This window comes from Gracilinanus agilis, chromosome 3 (assembly GCF_016433145.1).
Source record: "Gracilinanus agilis isolate LMUSP501 chromosome 3, AgileGrace, whole genome shotgun sequence".
Taxonomy (NCBI): Eukaryota; Metazoa; Chordata; class Mammalia; order Didelphimorphia; family Didelphidae; genus Gracilinanus; species Gracilinanus agilis.
The window spans coordinates 409,541,540-409,562,123 of record NC_058132.1 but is presented as its reverse complement, the minus strand read 5'-3'; the positions used below and the strand labels follow the sequence as shown (position 1 = coordinate 409,562,123).

Genomic DNA, 20,584 nt, shown 5'->3' with positions numbered 1-20,584 from the left:
CCTGCTCCTTCATTCTATCTTGGAATGCTCCAGCCCTTCCTGCTAGGTCCAACCTTAATACTTAATTAATTACTAACTAATCTTCCTCACAACAACATATAAATACAAAGACTGAAACAATTCCTGCTTGTAAGGTGTTTGCATTTTAATGGAGATGACAAGTATGTGTATGTATATGTATATACATCCAAAATAAATGCAGAATATATAAATGGGAGGTAATTTGGAAAAGAAGGCACTAGTAGTTGAGGAAACTGAAAAGACTCATGTAGAAGATGGTACTTGAGCTACATCTTGAAGGAATAAAAGGATTTAATAAGGCTAAGTAGTGTATTCCAGACATGATGAATTGCCAATGCAGTGTCACAAAGATGTGAGAAAGTTTAATGTATAAGGAAAAGAAAGGAGGCCAGTTTGGTTGGATTATACAATATGAAAGGGAGAATGATATTCCATAAAACTAGAAAGATAGGTTTAGGCAGATTACAAAGGACTTTAAGAGCTAAATAGAAGAGTTTACATTTTACCCTTGAAGCAAAAGAAAGCCATTAGAGTTGATTGATTGAAGAAGTAACATCATCTAATTTGTGTTCAAAGAAAATTGCTTTGCCAGGAATGTATAGATGGACTAGAATGATGAGAGACTTGAAGTTGCAATAATCCAGGCAGGAACTGATTTGGGCCTGAACTAAGGTGGTAGCAGTGTAAATAAAGAGAAAGGTTCAGGTGTAAGGTATGTTGTGGGAGTAGAAACAGCAAAATTTGACAATTTATTGCGTTCGTGGTGTGAGGGAGAGTAAAGAGTAGAGCATCTTAATGAGATTACAAAATTGATTGTTTAGAAGACTGGTGGTATCTTTGCATAAATGGGAAGTTTGGGAGAGGGCAGTTTTAAGGAAAAGATTGACTTCACTAACCTTCTTGAAAATAGAGGGAGAGAGTGGGGAGAATAATATATACACCACCATGATTTGGATTGAGTGGAAAATTTTGAGTGGTCTTCAAAGGAAAGATGGAAGTTAAAGTAGAGTCTAGAAGTGGCAGTGGGGTGCAAAGACTTCTCCCCACCAACACCAGTTGGTTGGGCAATGTGAGAAAAGGAAAGACAGAAACAGAGAGGATATGTGTCATTAGGAAAAGTGGGAAAGGCCAGTCTTAGTTGCAGGTAGTAGACAGGAGTATGAGAGAAAGAAGTCTAGGATAAAGAAAAATTATGGAAGGGAAATTCCAGAAGACATAGAAGAAGGCCTGGGCAAGGTTGCAGTGGGACATGGAATGGGGAAGAGTTGAGGATGACTGAAATTAGAGAGTGGGAAGTAAAGATTGAGGATAATTTTCTCCCATATGGCTAGTAATTAATTAATGCACAGATAGGAAAATAATAAGGAGAAACAAAAAACATATAGATAGTAATGAGTGAATAATAAAATAATCTCAAGGGTTTTTGCAAAGGGTAATGTGATGAGTCTTGTTCTGAATTCCTCCTCACTGCCTCTCTACCAAACCTATCTCCTCCTTTGAGGCTTATTCTATCCATATTACTTGATGATATAATCTACTAGAAGCCATTTCTTCTCTGTATCCAATATCTGATCTCAGTTTCTCACTCTGCCTTAAATCCCTGACCTTTTATTTTGGCTCTTCAGTATATACAGTGAACACTCATAGCTTCCAGTTTATCAAGTTATTCATCATGACCTTCATCTTCATCCCACTTCATCCACTCAAAATGGTGCTTATGCTTAAAATTCACCATCACCCAAATCTTGAACTCTGAAGCTACCTCTCTGTTCATAATAATTCTATATTTTCCCCTCTAATTTACTCTTTTAAGATTATTCTTTTGTTTAAAAGAAGTTTCATTATTGTACTTTTTTTAAAAAAGGTATTGACATAACTTTCCAATTGCCCTGATCCTCACCTTTCTAGACTTTAAAAAAGGAAATACAGTTAAGCAAAACAAATTCAATATATTGGCCCTGTCTGGCCATCTGTGCTTCCTTTTAGTTGTGTCTTTGCCTAAAGGAGATAGAAATGCTTTCCCATAAGTTTTGAATCATAGTTGATTACTGTGTTGATCAAATTCTGATATATTTCAATTTTATTTTCTTTTTCATTATTGTAGTTATATAAATTCTTTTCCTGATTCTTTGTACTTATTTCTGCATTAGTTTATACAAACCATCCTAAATTTCCTTGAATTCTTCATATTTATTATATCTATTCAGATATTCCACAATCACTGGGTATGCACTGCATTTCTAATTCTTTTACTACCACAAAAAGTGCGGCCACAAATATTTTTTTTCCTATTTATTGACCACCTACTCATGTTTTTTCCTGTTCTGTGATTCTTACTCTCCCATTGCTTTATTACCTTTGCTGTCCTGAGTCTAGAGTTAACTAGTTTAACCTTGAACTGTTCTCCATCTTGAATATTTGTCCCTTTATCCTATTATAATTTATACCTTATCAATTCTGTTCTTGTGCTAATATGAACCCAACTAGGGTACAGACACCTAACCATGCTAAAAGTGTTCTCTATAAATTCATTTTATGTAATAATTCTTTGCTGTTTCAGTCTATAATGCTTTCTGAAAACTTTCTTATCTCTCTGTATACCACTGCCTTAAGTTTTTCTCCCCAGAGAAATTCACTTCCTAATTTGCTAAGAAACTTGCGGCCATTCATTATGAATTCTTTCATCTTGCTTATTCTACAACTCAGAACATTTCTAGATTTCTACCTTTCTTCACTTCCTTTGATCCAGTCTTAGAGAATGAGATGATCTTCCTCCTTGCCTAAGCTAAATTCCCTCCTTGTGCCCTTAAGCCCATCACCTCCTCTTTTTTTCCTCCATGAACCCTTTCATCTTCCTTTTATCATTTTCAGACTGTCTCTGCCAATTGACTCTGTAATTGGAATCTGAACCCCAGAACTACAATTCCCAACACCCCACTCTTGTCCTTACATTACATGCTGATGTAGGCAGGATATAAATTTTGTGTAACCCTGCCTCTTGCTCTCTCTTCTTGTGATCGCAGGCAGCTATGGACATGGGTTGGGTTTTTTTTGAGAGCCAGGAGAACTTACTCATGTGGGTTTACTGTTGTTAGATAATTAGGTTTTTCTACTTCTGTTTCCTTTTTATTCCATCTACTTCAAGTAATTATTAATAAACTTTATAAAATTAATACTTGGAGTGTTGGGCATTAATTTAAAGCTTACATTTTTGGCGACCAGAAGTGGTTCAAAACCCGTAATTCTCTCTAAATGAATAGATTATTTTAAATCTTACAGTTCCTTCCCTGCTGCCTAAAATCATACCCAGATCATTCCAACCCTGAAAACATCACACTTGATTCTTCCATTTTCTTAAGCTATGTAAGAAATAAAAAGGATATAAAAGGATAGATTTAAAAATATTATGGTTTTAAAAGGTTTATTAATAGCCATTGGAAAAATTAAGCCATGTGTCATATTAAGAGTTAGTTTGAAAGACCCACCATACCTGCTTCAGCTGGAAAAAAAAAAAGCATGCCCTTCCAGGCACTTCCTTTTTATTCTTCTCTTATGTTATTACACTTCCTGTCTACATAATTACGCAAGAGGAATAATGGGAAATGTAGTTTGAAAGAGCCCCAAATGTCCACAGGAAGTTTAGATCAGGGACCTTAAAATTAGTTCAAGGACCCCCAAATTTCCAATATAACATTCCCCCTGAGATCTGGAGGAAAGACTGGTCTTCCCAATGGATCTTGTAAACATAGCCAACTTTTAAATTACAGAAATTTGGGGATAAAAAGAAAAGAGGACAAAAACAATGATCCAATGAAAGCATGGTGTTTGCCAGCAAAGTAACTTTCCCCCATCCCCTGAAAAATAGCCGCTTGGCTAGAGAGAACAGGGAGAAGAGAAAAAGAAAAACAAAGACACAAAAACGGCAGAAGCATGTCTGAAGCCTGGGAGAGGATCTGGAGGTGTCTCAGAGTTCTGCCTGTGGGGACGGGATAAAAAATCATGGCAGAGGGGGCAGCTGGGTAGCTCAGTGGATTGAGAGTCAGGCCTAGAGATGGGAGGTCCTAGGTTCAAATCCGGCCTCAGACACTTCCCAGCTGTGTGACCTTGGGCAAGTCACTTGACCCCCATTGCCCACCCTTACCACTCTTCCACCTATGAGCCAATTCACAGAAGTTAAGGGTTTAAAAAAAAATAGGGTTGTTGCCTTCTTAGAGTCTACAGTCTAATATGATATGGTAAAAAACTAAACAAATGAATACTGAATAAATTCATAAAAGAAATTTTTAAAAAATCATGGCAGAAGCGTGACTTGTTATGCTATCTGAAAAATTGAGAGTTACATTTCCAAAGTGGTTGCCATAAAATGGATATAAAAGGATAGATTTTAAAATATTATGGTTTTAAAAGATTTATTAATAGTCATTAGAAAAATGAAGCCACGTGCCATATTAAGAGTTAGTTTGAAAGACCCACCATACCTCCACCACTATGCTACTTCAGCTAGAAAAAAAGAGCGTGCCCTTCCAGCCTCTATGTTATTATACTTCCTGTCTATGTGATTATACAAGAGGAATCATGGGAAATGTAGTTTGAAAGACCCCTTCCACAGGAAGTTTAGATCAGGGACTTCAAAATTAGTTCAAGGACTCCCAAATTTCCAAAATCATAGCTATTATCCTAGTTAATGGTATCAAGACCAGATTTTAAGTTTCCTATTCTCATATCAGTGATATTTCTATCTCCCCACAACATTCTTGAAGACTAGGATAAAACCTTTTTTTGATGTCACACAAGTTTTTTTTTTTTCATTTCTTCCTTCTTTCTTTTATCCAGGTTCATTAGCATAATAGCAGAGGAGGTTAAGAAACACTTTACCAATGCAGGATGGCAGTGTTTTGCAGCCTATAGTATAGATATCCCTTCCATGTTGTAACTTTTTCCATGACAGTTTCATTATATCATAGGTCAGTATAAAAAACTAAATGGGAATTTGGGGGAGAGTTTTGTGGAAACTTCAGACAACACAAAGGCCAGCAGATGACACAGGAAAAAGTTTAGAAACTCATAAATGCATAATATATATATACATATATATATACATATATACAACATTATATGATATCAACATATCTTTTAGTACCATAAATATACCCAATTTGGTTTTTAAGTTAAAATTTGTAAAATCTCAAAGTTTCCAAAAAGAATGTGAAAGCCAACAGATGACACATAAAGGCTAGAAATATTTACATTGACCCACATATAGCCTATGACCAAATATTTAACTCAAATTTTACAGTAAGGTATTGTAAATACCCCATTTTTAAAAGAAAGGGAAAAAATTAGGTCTGCTTCTTTATTATAAATAAAACCACCATGGTAGCCCTGGCAGGGGTTCTTGGTTCTTTCTTTTCCCTGAGACTGGAGATCAGTGGATCCTGGTCTTTGTGGGATTGAGACTTGCAAACTCAACCCTACAGGCTCCTCTTGTTTGTTCCTGTACCATCAACAACCTGTACCCAGACCATCATCTTCTTCTGCCCCTAGATATTAAGAAGTCAATCATCTTAGTTATCTAGGTGTCCCAAGGCCCGGGAGGGATCCGGGAAGCGGGCAGGAGAAGAAGAGGGTGGAAAGGGGTGGATATCTCAAACTGGTTAGGCTTATCATCTAGTGAAGAAGAAGCTGAAAGATTATAAAGCAGCTTGCCTGCTCTGGTGTGGCTCTGGCCAGGCTATACCAGAGAGAAGCTATCATCTTAATTCCTTTACTTGCCTACAGTTTAGAGATTCATCATTATCATTTTAAATTAGGATTTCCCAATACCTCTATCCCATACCATTATCCTCCTTTGTTAAATACAACCAAAGTTTTAAAGTACCTTCCTGAAGTGGTTATTCTAAGCTTCTTTGGGAAGGGAGAGACGCAGTCAGATTCCAATGTTACCCAGTAAAGAGCCCATTAATAATATCAATTAACCCCAGGTGGGTCCTGAAGGGATATCATCCATTGACCTAAAGGATCCTGCCTGGGCAACTGTTATAAAGGAGAGAGGTGTCATCCTATCCTCTCCCTATACTTCATCTACATCTACATCTAATAGATAGGAGTATCAGCATTTATTGTCACATGAAGTGAGAATCAAATAATATGACCCAGATTTTCCAAATCTCTGGGGTTGTGGCACCCCTAATCCTTGCATTGTGAAAGGGAAACTTATACTAAAGAGCCACCTAGGATACTAAAAAGTAAAGTAACTTTTGCTCAAGTTCACACAGTCAGGATTTTGGAAAGACTGAACCACAGTCTGCCTGAGTAGGGCTGCCCTCTCTCTCCACTCTGTTTACAACTCTTTTTATACAAAGAATGCTCTTCATCATCTTATTCCCTAACTCCACATCTTGCCTTCTTGAATCTTTGTCTTCTAGGCCCAACTCAGGTACTGCTGCTATCTTACCAACTGTGGTAGATCTTAGAAGGTCATCATGACTGTTTTCCCTTGAATAAAATAACTCAATCTGGCATTTAGTGCTCTCCACAACTAAATTCCATCCTACTTTTCTGCATTTATCTCATATTATTCTCCTTCATGTAACCCATATTTCCCTGCAGTCACACCTTCCCCATGTCTGCCTTCTTGAATCCTTGTGTTGCTTTTAGATCCAATTCATATACCCTTTTCCTGTGGGAAGCCTTTCATTATTTTCCCTTACCCACTCCTATTATTAGTGTTTTTCTTTCTTGGAGACTCTCCTCTCTATGTATATGGTATATCTCCCAGTAAAATATAAGCTACCTAGCTTACATTTGGATTTTTATCTCCAACACCTGACAGTACTTTGTGCATAGCGGCTGTTTGCCAAGTCTTTGTGGAATTGAATTGTACTTGTGGAAGAAGTATCCACACTGATGAAATTACAGATTCATATGCCAGAGAGCTAAGAGAAGGTGAAGTCACCAAAGGAAAAAGTATAAAGAATATATGTACAAAAAGTACATATATATGGAATATTTAAGGGTGAAGGGAAGTTTATTTTTGTTCTTAATTCATTGTATTTGTATCCCAACACTTAGAATAGTGCCTAACCTGTGGGACACTTAACTCTTGTTGATTTATGTACTAATATGTGCAACACAAAAAATAAATGTGTTACATGTCATCTTCCAATTGTATATGCTATTTCCTGTAGCGATGATACTTGCTTATCATTTTAGGGCAATGATGGCGAACTTTTTAGAGACCAAGTGCCCAAACTGCAACCCTCACACCGCACCTTACCCCAGACAGGGGAGGGAAGAAGCACTTCCATTGGGCTGCTAAGCAGAGGGGCGGGTGATGTCCTCAGTTGCGCATGGGGAGGGGAAGGGGAGCAATTCCCTCTGGCACATGTGCCATAAGTTTGACAACACAGATCTAGGATGACAGCTATGCTCTATAAACACTATGCTATAAAGTATACATGTATAGAACTATTAGGTATTAAAGAAATACTAGGTGATTGTTATTCTTAAAGAATGAGATTCATTCTTTTAAGACTAGATCTTATGTCTCCTTTTTGTGACTCATTTTTGGTGTAGTTAAAAGTAAATATCCTCCCAAGAGGGAAAGAAAAGGAAGGTTGATTTAACTTGTTATTTTATATCATGACATGTCAAGCGGGGGGGGGGAGGGAGGGAAGTGTTGTTCTATTTTCAGGTTTTCTATAGCTAGAATTTTGTTTTAATTTTAATCTTTTCACATTCTGCCTTCAAAAATATGATAAGATGAAATGATCACTGATACATGAATTGGGAAACTTAAGATCTAGTCATGGCACCATGAACTCAATGTGTGGCTTTGGGCCAATTACTTAACCTTTCTAGAACTTGATATTAATTTCATTTATTAAATGAATGAGTTAGAATTTGTGTCTTGGCTGGGCGTGTGTGTTTGTGTGTCTGTGTGTGTGATTTAACAAAAACAAAACATTTCAGTATATGAAAGAGAACCAAAAAAAGAATAAGATAATAAATAGAATTTTTCTTAGGTGCATTTTTGTTTTTGTTTTTAAGAAAACATACACACATATTTGTTTTGTTGTGGTTAGCAAGCGCAGGGGAAGTCCTGAATAAGAATCATATAGGAAGAACAGGCATTTATGGGTTGAGATCTGCATTATTGAAGGGCACTTCTAAATTGATAACACTGATTCATGTGAATAATCAAACAGCATATATGCCTGGCACATAGTAGGCCGACTCAGATTTCTTCTGTGAACACTGACAAGTTTTTGTATGCTCCTTTTTTAAATATTAGTGTCTGCTGACCTATCACGTATCTATTGTAGTGGGTGGGGTTGGGGCATAACAGTTTTGCAGGCTTTGGCTGAGTTCTAATGTCAGTTAGGAGTTTAGAATCTTGGGAAAAAGTTTCAGTTGGACCTGGCAACTCATGGAGGGAACCAGGGTCTAGCTGAGTTCCTTCTTCTCCTTCTTGAGATTGAAAACCTAGCCTAGTTTTGGAGTGTTTTTTGAGATTTGTTAATTTAGATAAAACCTTTGAATCTCCATACCCTACCTCATTTTCCTACCTTAATTTCCCTTACCCAAATGTCTGTGAGGAGTGAATAAGGAGAGTGAATCAGAGAGTTAGTTCAAATCTGTGAGAGTTTAGCTCTACCCTTGTAGTAATTTATCTAGAGAGGTTTTATAGCCAGCATCCTAATCCCTTTTGATTTCAAAATCACCTTGAGAGCTGAGTAAAGGCAGGTCCTTTCTCAGACTCCCATTCCCGCTTCCCTTCCCCCACCTGAGGTTTCTCTAAGCAGCTGTTAGGACTTCCTTGATCCTTTTACCCTGACAATCTAACCTGAGAAGACAATAAACCCCTTTGTGTTTAAACGGACCTTTTGGTTACTTCATTAATTAATTAGTAAGAAAGGGAAGAAGAGGAATAGAATCAACATACTCTGGGTTTGAGGGAAGCCAGGGTATCCATCTTGAAGGAAGTGTAATTTCAAAACAAGTCCCTTCTTGTGATATTAACTAAAGCCTGTAGTTAATTTCAATCAGTCTATTTCCCTTCAGTGTTTGTCTTTAGTCTAAGTCCTAATCTGTATTCTCTGCTGCTGTTTGCCTGTTTAGATTAGTTCATCCTCTCCCTGGCAATTCTTGTTATCTCAGTGTTATACTCCCTGAACTCAGACATTCCCTTATTTCTCCTACCACCTCAACTGCCATCCTTCATCACTGAACCTTCCTTAACCACTATATTGCCTTAACTTCCCTACTACCTAGCCTATTCACTTGAATACCTTTAGCCTTGGGTCCCTTGCCTTGTCTTATTCCCTGATCCTACCAGTTATTACCCCTGGCTTCAGCCTCATATTATATCCTGCATCTCCCTATGATATCCTACCTAATTCCCATATGACCTCCCTAGCAAGTCCCTTATAACACCCTTCCAAATCCCCTATAACATCTGGAAGGGACTTGTTTTGAAATTACACTTCCTTCAAGATGGATACCCTGGCTTCCCTCAAACCCAGAGTATGTTGATTCTATTCCTCTTCTTCCCTTTCTTACTAATTAACTAATGAAGTAACCAAAAGGTCCGTTTAAACACAAAGGGGTTTATTGTCTTCTCAGGTTAGATTGTCAGGGTAAAAGGATCAAGGAAGTCCTAACAGCTGCTTAGAGAAACCTCAGGTGGGGGAAGGGAAGCGGGAATGGGAGTCTGAGAAAGGACCTGCCTTTACTCAGCTCTCAAGGTGATTTTGAAATCAAAAGGGATTAGGATGCTAGCTATAAAACCTCTCTAGATAAATTACTACAAGGGTAGAGCTAAACTCTCACAGATTTGAACTAACTCTCTGATTCACTCTCCTTATTCACTCCTCACAGACATTTGGGTAAGGGAAATTAAGGTAGGAAAATGAGGTAGGGTATAGAGATTCAAAGGTTTTATCTAAATTAACAAATCTCAAAAAACACTCCAAAACTAGGCTAGGTTTTCAATCTCAAGAAGGAGAAGAAGGAACTCAGCTAGACCCTGGTTCCCTCCATGAGTTGCCAGGTCCAACTGAAACTTTTTCCCAAGATTCTAAACTCCTAACTGACATTAGAACTCAGCCAAAGCCTGCAAAACTGTTATGCTCCCCCTCTCTGTACTACACTTTCAAGTAAAAGACCCACTTTGTAACAGAGGTATATACTCAAGCAAAATAAATCAACATATTGGCTATGTCTGAAAATGCACATCTCATACCTCTACGCCACCGGAACTGAGCCTGAAAACATGAATAGGCAAAGGGAAAAGACTTTTTGATCCTACCATGATTTCAGAATTTTGCTAAGGTGATTGATTATCAGAGGTCCTTTTATTGCATACAAATTCCAATTTACAAATCTTATCATTTCTACATCCACATCATTTCTTGTACCTTCTCTCTTCATTCTGCTTACACAGACACCAGTTGAGTTCAGGCATTGGTTCTGGAGACAGAGGAGCCAGTTTCAAGGCCCACCTCTGACTCTCAACTTGTACAACTGAGCAAGTCATATAACCTCTCTGGCCCTCAATTTCCTTATAAAATTAACCTCTTAAATCTCATATAGTCCTAAATCTAAGATTATATGACTATTGCAGTAACCATCTAATTGGTCTCCCTTCCAAGGCCAAGCATAGTATTGCTTTACTCCATATCATTTCTTTTCCTGTTCACAACCATAAAAATGATTTTCCTTAAAATCAGGTCTGTATATATTAACTTCCCTCTTCAGTAAACTCCACTGGCTCTCCTATTACCTCCTGAAAAAAAAAAATAAAAGCTCCAGGGCTGTTTGGCATTTAAAACCCTTCATAACCTGGCCCCATTTTAACCTTTTCCTTATATATAGCCATCTCCTCTTCATATACAGTATTCATGTACACTAATAGCACCCATGTCTAGAATATGCTCCTTTATATGACTACCTCTAAGGATCCAAAGTTTCCTTCAGGACTCAGTTTAAGAACCACTTCCTGCATGAGGCCTCTCATATTTCCTTCCTTCTGCAATGAAAGGAAGGAAATGGATTTTTTTTTTCAATTCTTTTCCAAGGCCAAGCATAGTATTGCTTTAATCCACATCATTTCATGTGCTCCTGTGTTTCTCTGAATTATTTTTGTTTGTTGCTTCTTAAAGTACAGTAATATTTCATTATATTCATGCAACACAACTTATTCCCTGAATATTCTTTCATGGATAGGGTGTCTACTTTGTTTCCAGTTCTTTGCTGCCACAAATAGTGCTACTATGAATATTTTCATATGCATGGGTCCTTTCTTTCTATCTTTGATCTTCTTAGGGTGGAACTTTTGTCACTTTTGCCTTAATTCCAAATTGCTTTCCAAAGTAGTTCAAGACTAGTTCACAGCTTCACTAACAGCCCGTTATAATGTGACTGTTTTAATCTTTTATCATTTTTGCCTGTTTGCTGGTTGAGAGATGATACTTCAGATTAATATAATCAGATTTAAAAAATTAATTTCCATACTTGTCTAAAAAAATGTACCTTGTGTTCTACAAAGTTGAGGTGGGTATCAAGTCCCTGATCAAAGCAAACAAATTTAATGGTGGGCCCATTGACTACAATATCAAAGGCTTTCCACTATTAAAGGTGCAAAGCAATTAAAATAGAAGATAGAATTTTTTTAATGGAAATTATGTTTTCTTCAGTAATTCAATGTTTTTTGAAAATGAATAACTTGGGCTATTTTACATGCTGTTTCTTGAGGGGGAAAGGTGATATGATTGACCCCACTGTCAATAGAAACTAGTTTGGGTTTTTCTACCATAGTGTAGAACATTCTGTTGATCCATAAATATTTTATCACCCACATTTCCCCATGAAAAGCATGACATTTATATGACAGAGCCTATTAATGAGAAGGCTTTGCTAATAAAATACTATATTGACTTTTATAATTTAAAACTTTAAATGTTTTTTGTTTTTGAAATATTTTAAAGTTTAGTTATATCCTTCTTGTGACTTATATTGTTTAAACATAATTTTTCTTTCAGGTCACTATGAAAGGCTTATATTTTCAGCAGAGTTCACCAGAAGAAATTTCATTTGTATTTCAAGAAAGGGTGAGAAAAGTTGTCTTCTAGAAAATGATAAGATTTTCCTTTTTTATTCTGAATTTAACAAACATGAAAAAATACCATTTCCATATAAAGAGAAACAGAAGATTTATATGTATAAACAGAAGACTTACATGTAAAGCTGCACATCCTTTTTTACATATAATTTGCTTTTTTAAAAGAATATACAATAAATTTAGCATTACTTTCAAAGTTGCCCTGCTTCTTTGTGTTTCCTGCTGAACTTTCTTTTCTCCTCTCCTGTGCATTTTTTTAATGTTTCAATGAATTTTTAAAAAGAGAGAAAGAAAAATTAATTTTCTATATCCAGTACCTTCAATACTGAAATTATCATAGGCTACAATAGTAATAATATAGTAGATATTCTACAGTAATTAAGGAAATATCTTCTCTTTTTAAGTCAATTCCATCATTTCTTTATGGGGGAAGCAGGGTAACTCTGTGCATTGAGCCAGGCCCAGAGACAGGGGTTCCTGGGTTAAATTTGGCCTCAGACACTTTCCTAGCTGTGTACTCTGGGCAAGTTACTTAACCCCTATTATCTAGCCCTTACCTCTCTTCTGCCTTAGAAACAATATACACTATTGATTGATTATAAGACAGAAGTTAATGTGTTTTTTTTAATTTCCTTAAATTACTTTAATATTTTGCTTAAAATATTACCCATATGAGGTATCATCTTTATAATATGTAAATTATATCAAATGTATGTTAGAGCATTCATTATGTTACAACACTCCTACACATTATCTAAATGACCATATATTGGAACTACATTATAGATGTTAAGATTAAGGTTTTTCTAGTATATCTGATAAACTACAGATCTTTTTATTTGTTTGAACAATTTGCAAGGTAGATTCCATCTTATATGAAATTTCACAGTAAAGTAGATTATATATTTGGAAGGCTGTAGGATATATTAGTATTTTTCCAAAATTGCTACTATTTATTTATATATGGCAAAACATTTGTTGTTTTCAATAATAAACTGCTAAACCTTTGACAGTCTCATTCATTCTGCATTTTATATAATCAAGACAGAAATAGAATTTGTGACATTTATCACTCTAAATGTCATCCTGAGCATACCTGACACTTTTTAAAATTCAAAATTTTAAAAAGTAATATTTGGCCAACATATCAAACTAATAAAAAAAGATATTTGGGGGGAAGCTGGGTAGCTCAGTGGAGTGAGAGTCAGGCCTAGAGACAGGAGGTCCTAGGTTCAAACCCGGCCTCAGCCACTTCCCAGCTGTGTGACCCTGGGCAAGTCACTTGACCCCCATTGCCCACCCTTACCAATCTTCCACCTATGAGACAATACACCGAAGTACAAGGGTTTAAAAAAAAAAGATATTTGTTTTAGTTAATTTGCATATATAAACAGTTCAAGAAAAAATTAGGCTAATTTTTAAAATTTTTCTAATGATAACTATTAAATAAGGAAGGTGTCGAATAACTAACTAAACTAGAAATGTTTCTTATTGTATAAATTACATTCAGCCTGAAATATGAAGGATTCATGATGGCAGACTTTCAAAGTTGAACTTCTTATATCTGATTTCATTGAGCATGCTAATAAGTCCAAGGAAAACATTAGGTAAGGAAAAGACATAATAAAAGTGTTTCACTTAAAAACTAAGAACATCCTAAAGGACTGCTTTTGCATTGAGTCAGAAGATAAACTATAAACCCATTTTTTAGGATATATGACCTTTTTCTCCATGATTTAGGAGGCTAATATTTTTAACCCGTATTTTTGCAAAAGTTATTGAGTTGTTATACTCTTGTTATTATGATTTTGTTGCCTGTAATATTGTGTTAGTACCAGACAACTCTTTTTTAAACTTCCCCCCAAAATTGTTTGAGGTAAAATTCTATTATTATCCTTTGATTCCACATTATTTTGTCTAAGAATTTGCGTAGTTTTACCAGAAAATGCAATTATTATTTAATTTTTGATTGTTGTAATGAGTGATTTTCCTTTTCATACTTTAAAAAAAGCTTGTGTATACAATTCTCATGCTATTATGTATAAAATTTACTTAGGAAAATCTTCCTGATGTAAAGGATAACTATGTGAAACTTCAAGTAAAAGCTTGTGCTCTAAGCTGGATAAATACAAAGGTATGTAATGTTCCTTTATTTTAACCAAAACTGAAGTAAAATATTCATCATTTATAATTTGCTAATAACTCTTATCCTTGACATCGAATAATTAGTCAACAAGACAAATGCAGTCCACCTGAATTTAGCAAAAATATGTTTGCATCATTTGCTAGCACATATGTTCTAAGCAGATTGGACGTAATGATCTAAAATTTCTGTCTGTGTGGCCATACTCTGGACAACGTACATTGTAAAAGTGCATTCATTTTCATGAAAGCTCAGACCCACCATCAAGGGATTTATGTCAATGATAAAAATCTAAAGTCAGACTTGAGATGTGCCTGTCTTAAAATACTTTCCAGTAGATCTTGAAAATGGTGCAATATGTTAAAAACCAGTATTATAATTTGATCAGAAATGATGAACTATTAGCTCTTGGCTTAAAAATATGACTATTTGTATGTGAATAAAGTTGATTAAACTTTATAAATTAATTTTCCAATTACTGATAAAAATCCATATTTTTAATAACTAACAGATGCCTCCAATGTTACCAATTTTAACTTTTTCTGATCTTGACCACAAGAAAACTGTTTATATTAAATTGGGAAGGGGGATCCATTTAGTTTTCTACTCTATTGAGAGCTTTTTGTATTCTAGTTGTCTTTAAAAAGTGGCTCACCAAGCCTTTCATATGCAAATTTACAAGATGCCATCAGTGAATAAATAAAAAAGCATTTATTAATTGTTTATTGTGTCCCAAACACTATGCTGAGATCTGGGGATAAAAAATCTAAAATCAAGACAACCCCTGTGTTCAAGAAGATTACATTTTAATAGTAATGTAACTGCATATAAGGGAAATTGCCCTGTCAGAGAAAGACAATTTAGTGTGGGAAGTCACCTGAGACAGTAAATGAAATAACAGGATAGTCCACTGACAGGTTCTTTCTAGAGATTTGGTACTGCTGATTTGCTTACTGTTCCAAGAGGAAGAAAGAAGGTAGAAGAATAACAGAGGAACATAACTGCATGGTCCAGGAAATGAAGAGCTGATTGGCTTATGTGTCACTTCAAGGCCAGAGGCATGGGCTTTGGTGGTTAGATTTGGAGGTGGCAACAGCAGCAGAGAGGGGGAGGGGAAATCTATGGCTTCATCTAAGTCATTAGTAAAAATGTTGAACAAAATCAAACCAAGCAGAGGCAGGTAGGTGCTTAGTGGATAGAGAATCAGGCCTGGAGAAGAAGGTCCTGGATTCAAATGTAGCCCTAAAAAAAAACCAAACACTTCCTAGCTATGTAACCTTGGGCAATGTTAAAATTAAAAATGATAAAGACTGGTATAATAATAGAAATTAGTAGATTAATTAAAGCCATGGCCATGTTGGTAAAATATATATGACCGCACCTGCCTAGCTTTTAGATTTACCGCTAGAGCCCATCCTCTCCGTGCATCAGTCAGCGCCTCAGGAAGATCAAGAGGCATTCTTTTGGCCCTCCTGTGAATTTAAGCTGCCCCCTGCATGGGAACCTTTGACGTCCCCACGCCCTAAGACCCATTGGAATCATGGGTAATGTAGTCTCAAAGTCTCCCACATGTCCATAGGGAGTCTGCTAGACACTTCCCTGAATTTAAAACAAACATTTCCCCTGAGGTCCAGCAAAAAAAAAAAGGTTGGCCCTTTTTTCTTCGCTGGATCTGTAAACATAGACAACTTCTAAATTTCAGGAATTTGGGGGATAAAAGAAATGGATAACTAGCCTCATTGACAAAAAAACAATTTGGGGGCAGTCCCCTATTGGCATATTAGTGTACAATTAGAACAAATTGCATTCAGCTGTTTAACTCCCGATAGTTCAATCAACTGTACCCCAAAGTTCAAATTTGGTCTTCATGGTACAGTGAAGGCTTTTCAAGCATCTTCATGGTGTCTTCACCAAACAGGTTCGTCGTCTGGATTCTGGGGAGATGGCAAAATCCTTATCCTGAAATTATTCTCAAAAGAATTTAAACTAAACATTATAGATTATAAAACATATATTTCCTTCTAAGAATTATACATTTCCCCCTGAAAAAGTACTCCTAAAACAGTTAAATATACATATATTTTTACATTATCGAATTTAAAAAAAAAATTAACACACATCCCCCTGAGGAAAATTCTAAACACACCTTTTTTCCTGAAAAGGATACCTCAGGTCAGCTAAAGATGAGTGGCTGAGTCACGGGGGTTGTATGAAGTCAATTGGCAAAATAAAAAGAATAAAATTCAAGAAAAAATTAATTTGTGAATGAAATGTAAAATGGGCAAAAAATGTAGGGAAAATAAACTTATAACAGGCTTTTGAAACAAGGCCCAATGAAGTAATTTAAGCAATTTGCTATTACCCATTCAGGGCCAGGACTTAAGGGAAATCTCTCTCTCTGATCTGATTTGCCATTCACTTTTCAGGCAAGTGAGCCAAATAAATAACCAATCTTAGATGCATTACTAGGAATTCAAGTTGAGGGGACCCACGTCCTCTAAAGTTTTAGAAAAGACTGGGACTCCAGGACTCAAACCCCAATTTCAAGCCCTAAAGTATTGGCATATAACTCCTGCAATCCATGCAGATTCTCAGTCAGGTCTCTGACCATGTGGCTCAGCACTCCTCCAGGAATCAGACAGAGAGGCATTAAATCACAGTCCCATAGGCTCAGGTATTTGCATTAAGCTTATATCACTGTAAAATAAATTTTAAAAAAAGGATAAATAATGATTATATATGTACTTCCAGTGCAAGATGAGAAAAGGAAAAATCAATTGCTCTAATAAAAAAAGAATGTTTTAAAAATCAAATATATATATATACATATATATATATAGCTTAGAACAAGAAGGGTTTTGTTACCCAAAAATGAGATTTTCTGTAAGAGAAAATAGATCTTACAAATAGCAGATTCACAATGCACATTCAGATAGTGTACCATAATTTCCAATAACACATTTTAAAACAATAATCAATGATGTTTAAAAAATCATATACTTGTTACAACTTTTAAATCTTGGCTAAGAGTGTCTCAACAAACTGTTACTGCTTTCATATCAAAATCTGATATTTAAAAAAGAAACCTGGTCTAAATCATCCTCAAGAATTCTAGATCCTTCTGATAAGAATATACAGGAGTTCCTTGGTTTCCTGTTTTTAAAAAAAAAATCCCGGGTAGGAAATTTTCATGCTTCTACCCATTTAAGGCAATAATTTTTCTTATAATAAAATATATAAAAGCTTATCCTTTAAGACAACAATTCTTTAGGCTCTAGAGTAAAAGTTAAAAGACCTCTTGTAAAATTACAATTGAAATCTCAAGGCATGGAAACTTCCAAGGTTCTATACAATTACCAAGACAGAATAAAACTTAAAAGACATGTGCTCTTATAAAATGTTCATAGATGGTATATATATATATAACCGCAGCATTTTTGATACAGTAAGCTTTAAGTAAATTAGGAAATAAAATAAAATCATAAGCAGAAACTTCATTAGCTTAAAATGATTTGTTTAAAGCCAGAAGCCAGAATCAGCTGACCTGACCTCCCAAGGTGGGTCGGGCTGGACTGGCTGGCTGAGTCCCACCTGAGGCAAAAACATGCTGTTGCTTTTAGCAAAAGCATGGTGAGCAAGGCCACTTCCCTTTTTTAAAAAATTGCCCGAAATAGCTGAGCAAGATGGCCAAAAAACAGGCATGGCTCTCTTTAGGCTATCTGGAAAATTGAGAATTCGAATTTCGACCTTGTGGTTGCCATTATTGTTAAGATTAAAAATGATAAAGACTGGTATAATAGAAATTAGTAGTTTAATTAAAGCCATGGCCATGTTGGTAAAATATATATGACCGCGCCTGCCTAGCTTTTAGATTTACCGCTAGAGCCCATCCTCTCCGCGCATCAGTCAGCGCCTCAGGAAGATCAAGAGGCATTCTTTTGGCCCTCCTGTGAATTTAAACTGCCCCCTGCGTGGGGACCTTTGATGTCCCCACGCCCTAAGACCCATTGGAATCAGGTAATGTAGTCTCAAAGTCTCCCACATGTCCATAGGGAGTCTATTAGACACTTCCCTGAATTTAAAACAAACAGCAAGTCACTTAACTCCACTTGCCTATCCCTTACTGCTCTTGTGCCTTGGAACTGATACTTACTCCCTGTTCTAAGGTAAAAAGTAAGGATTTAAAAAAAGTTTGTAGGGGAAATTTTCTTTCTTTCTTTCTTTCTTTTTTTTCAGTTAAAAAAAGAACACATCAATTAAGCATATAACTAAAAAGTATTGAATGACAGCAAATTATAGTATTAGTTCCAAGACAGGGAAAAAAAAAAAGCTAGACCAAGCACAGATTATCTGGGCCACTCTACCAGAGCCCTACCACAACTCTAGTTCAAGTCCCTTGACAACAACTAAGTATCGTGAACATCTCCTCACTGAATTTGCCACTCCTCTGCTAGCTGTTTTTGCAATCCTTGAGCCAAAGAATATTCCTTTTGGGGCAGGGGGAGCAAAATTGGGACTTGAGTAGTTTACCCTTCCCATCATCTAATCTATTATCATCCCATTTACTCCTAACAGTGATCTGTTTCCTTTGATCTTTTTCTTGACCCACCATGGCCTTAAAAACCTTCTTTTCTTTGTTCTATGTATTTGTCACTGGCTTGACCCCCTCAGGACCTTACCAGTTCCTGACACAGTCTTTACAGGGTCATGCTACATATTTGTCTTCTTCCTCAGTTACTCATCTTTACTTCCATATTCTACACATTTAAAAATTATTTTGAATTGACATTGAATTTCCTGTGAACCTAAAGCTGCTTTTCTAAGAAGCTCCCTCTTTTCCTTCTCTTTAGAAGCATGTCTGCTTGTGTTTTTAGAATTTGATTCTTGAGGGCTTTCTATCTCCCTAGGTACAAGTTTTCTGCAAAGGATTAGTCCATTGACTAATCTGCTTAGTTTGCAAGTCACTTTATGTATATTATTTTACCTGTCAGGTATGTGCTATTATTATCCCCATTTTGCAGATGAGGAAACTGGTGCTGAAAGAAGTAAAATAACTTGCCCCAAGTCACATGACTAGGTGTGTCTGAGACAACCTTTGGACTCAAATCTTTCTTACTGCACTTCCAGGGTACTTCTCTTTTCTTCACCTAAGTGCTTCTCATGTCATGAACTATAAGAGGGAAGTTCTTGGAATTCCTTTTTTAGCAACCAATTCCTTCTTATTGGTTCAGACAAATCAGGTCTGAAGCAAGTTTCCTTTGTCAATTCCTCCAGCTTTTGAAGGAATAAAATCTCAAATGTATTAACTGCCTCTGCTTTTGGCAGACAAAGAATGCCAACAGATTTCAGGATAGTTAGTCCCATGGTACTACAATATCATTTGTCAGTGCCAGGTTGGTGTTTTTTCCAAACTCCTTATCTAATTCCTCCTGCTATGTAGCTAGTCTCTTATAACCCTACAATAGAATCATGTCTTTTTCCTCTGTTGAATATCACCCGAAAGTTCTTCAACATATTTTTGTCCTAAGGTCCCAAGAGTCCGTATTTTTATTATAAACATTATTCCATCTATACTCTTACCAGTTTTGTCCCTTTGAAATAAGCATACCTTTCCAAAATTTTAATAGTCAGTGCAATATCTTAGAAGATCAAATTTGCCTTCTCGTATTAGAATCTTAAGTTCACTCTGTTAAATTGCCTGTCAGAGGCCATGGATTTTATTACTAGTTCTTTTTTGAGGGGCTATCTCCCACAGATTTCTGATCTGCTATTTTCCCTCCTATGTTGAATCTGCTAGGCTATCTGTACTAAGCTTCGCAGACCTATATAGGCAGTTTGCTCTTTTTTTTTTTTTTTGTTTACCCTTTCTTGATTAGATTCATAAGGCTTTGATGACTTTTTTCTTGAACCTTGTCAAGAACTTGTCATTTTTTGTATTTTAAGTTTTTGTCCAGGAATCCATAATGCAGTCTCAGAAATCATCATCTTATTACTCTATTACAAAAATGAATAATATGGAAATATAGGTATCAAGTGATAAAACATGTATAACCCAGTGGACCTGCTTGTTCAGCTCCCAGAGTGGGGAGGGAAGAGGAGAGGGAGAGAAAATGAATCATGTAACTGTGGAGAAATATTTTAAAAATAAAAAAGTAAAAAAAATCATCATCTTAGCTAACTACTCACTTTTCAAATCTGCCTTTCTCTTCTGAGTTCTCAAACTTCAATTGATAGAAGCAATGATAAAAATAGCAATAATCAGTAATATCTAATATTTATATCACTTTAAGCTTTGCCAA

At 36.0% G+C, this 20,584-nt stretch overlaps 1 protein-coding gene across 4 annotated transcripts in view; it reads left to right on the top strand.

Moving 5' to 3' along the window:
• CRYZL1 (crystallin zeta like 1) overlaps positions 1 to 20,584 on the top strand; it is a 65,435-nt gene that overhangs the window by 6,368 nt on the left and 38,483 nt on the right. For all 4 annotated transcript variants that reach the window (XM_044670229.1, XM_044670230.1, XM_044670232.1 and 1 more), the window contains exons 2-3: positions 12,063 to 12,131; positions 14,199 to 14,276. In XM_044670229.1, the coding sequence (XP_044526164.1) occupies positions 12,069 to 12,131; positions 14,199 to 14,276 (141 nt within the window). In that variant the 5' untranslated portion in view covers positions 12,063 to 12,068. The remainder of the gene's footprint in view (positions 1 to 12,062; positions 12,132 to 14,198; positions 14,277 to 20,584) is intronic.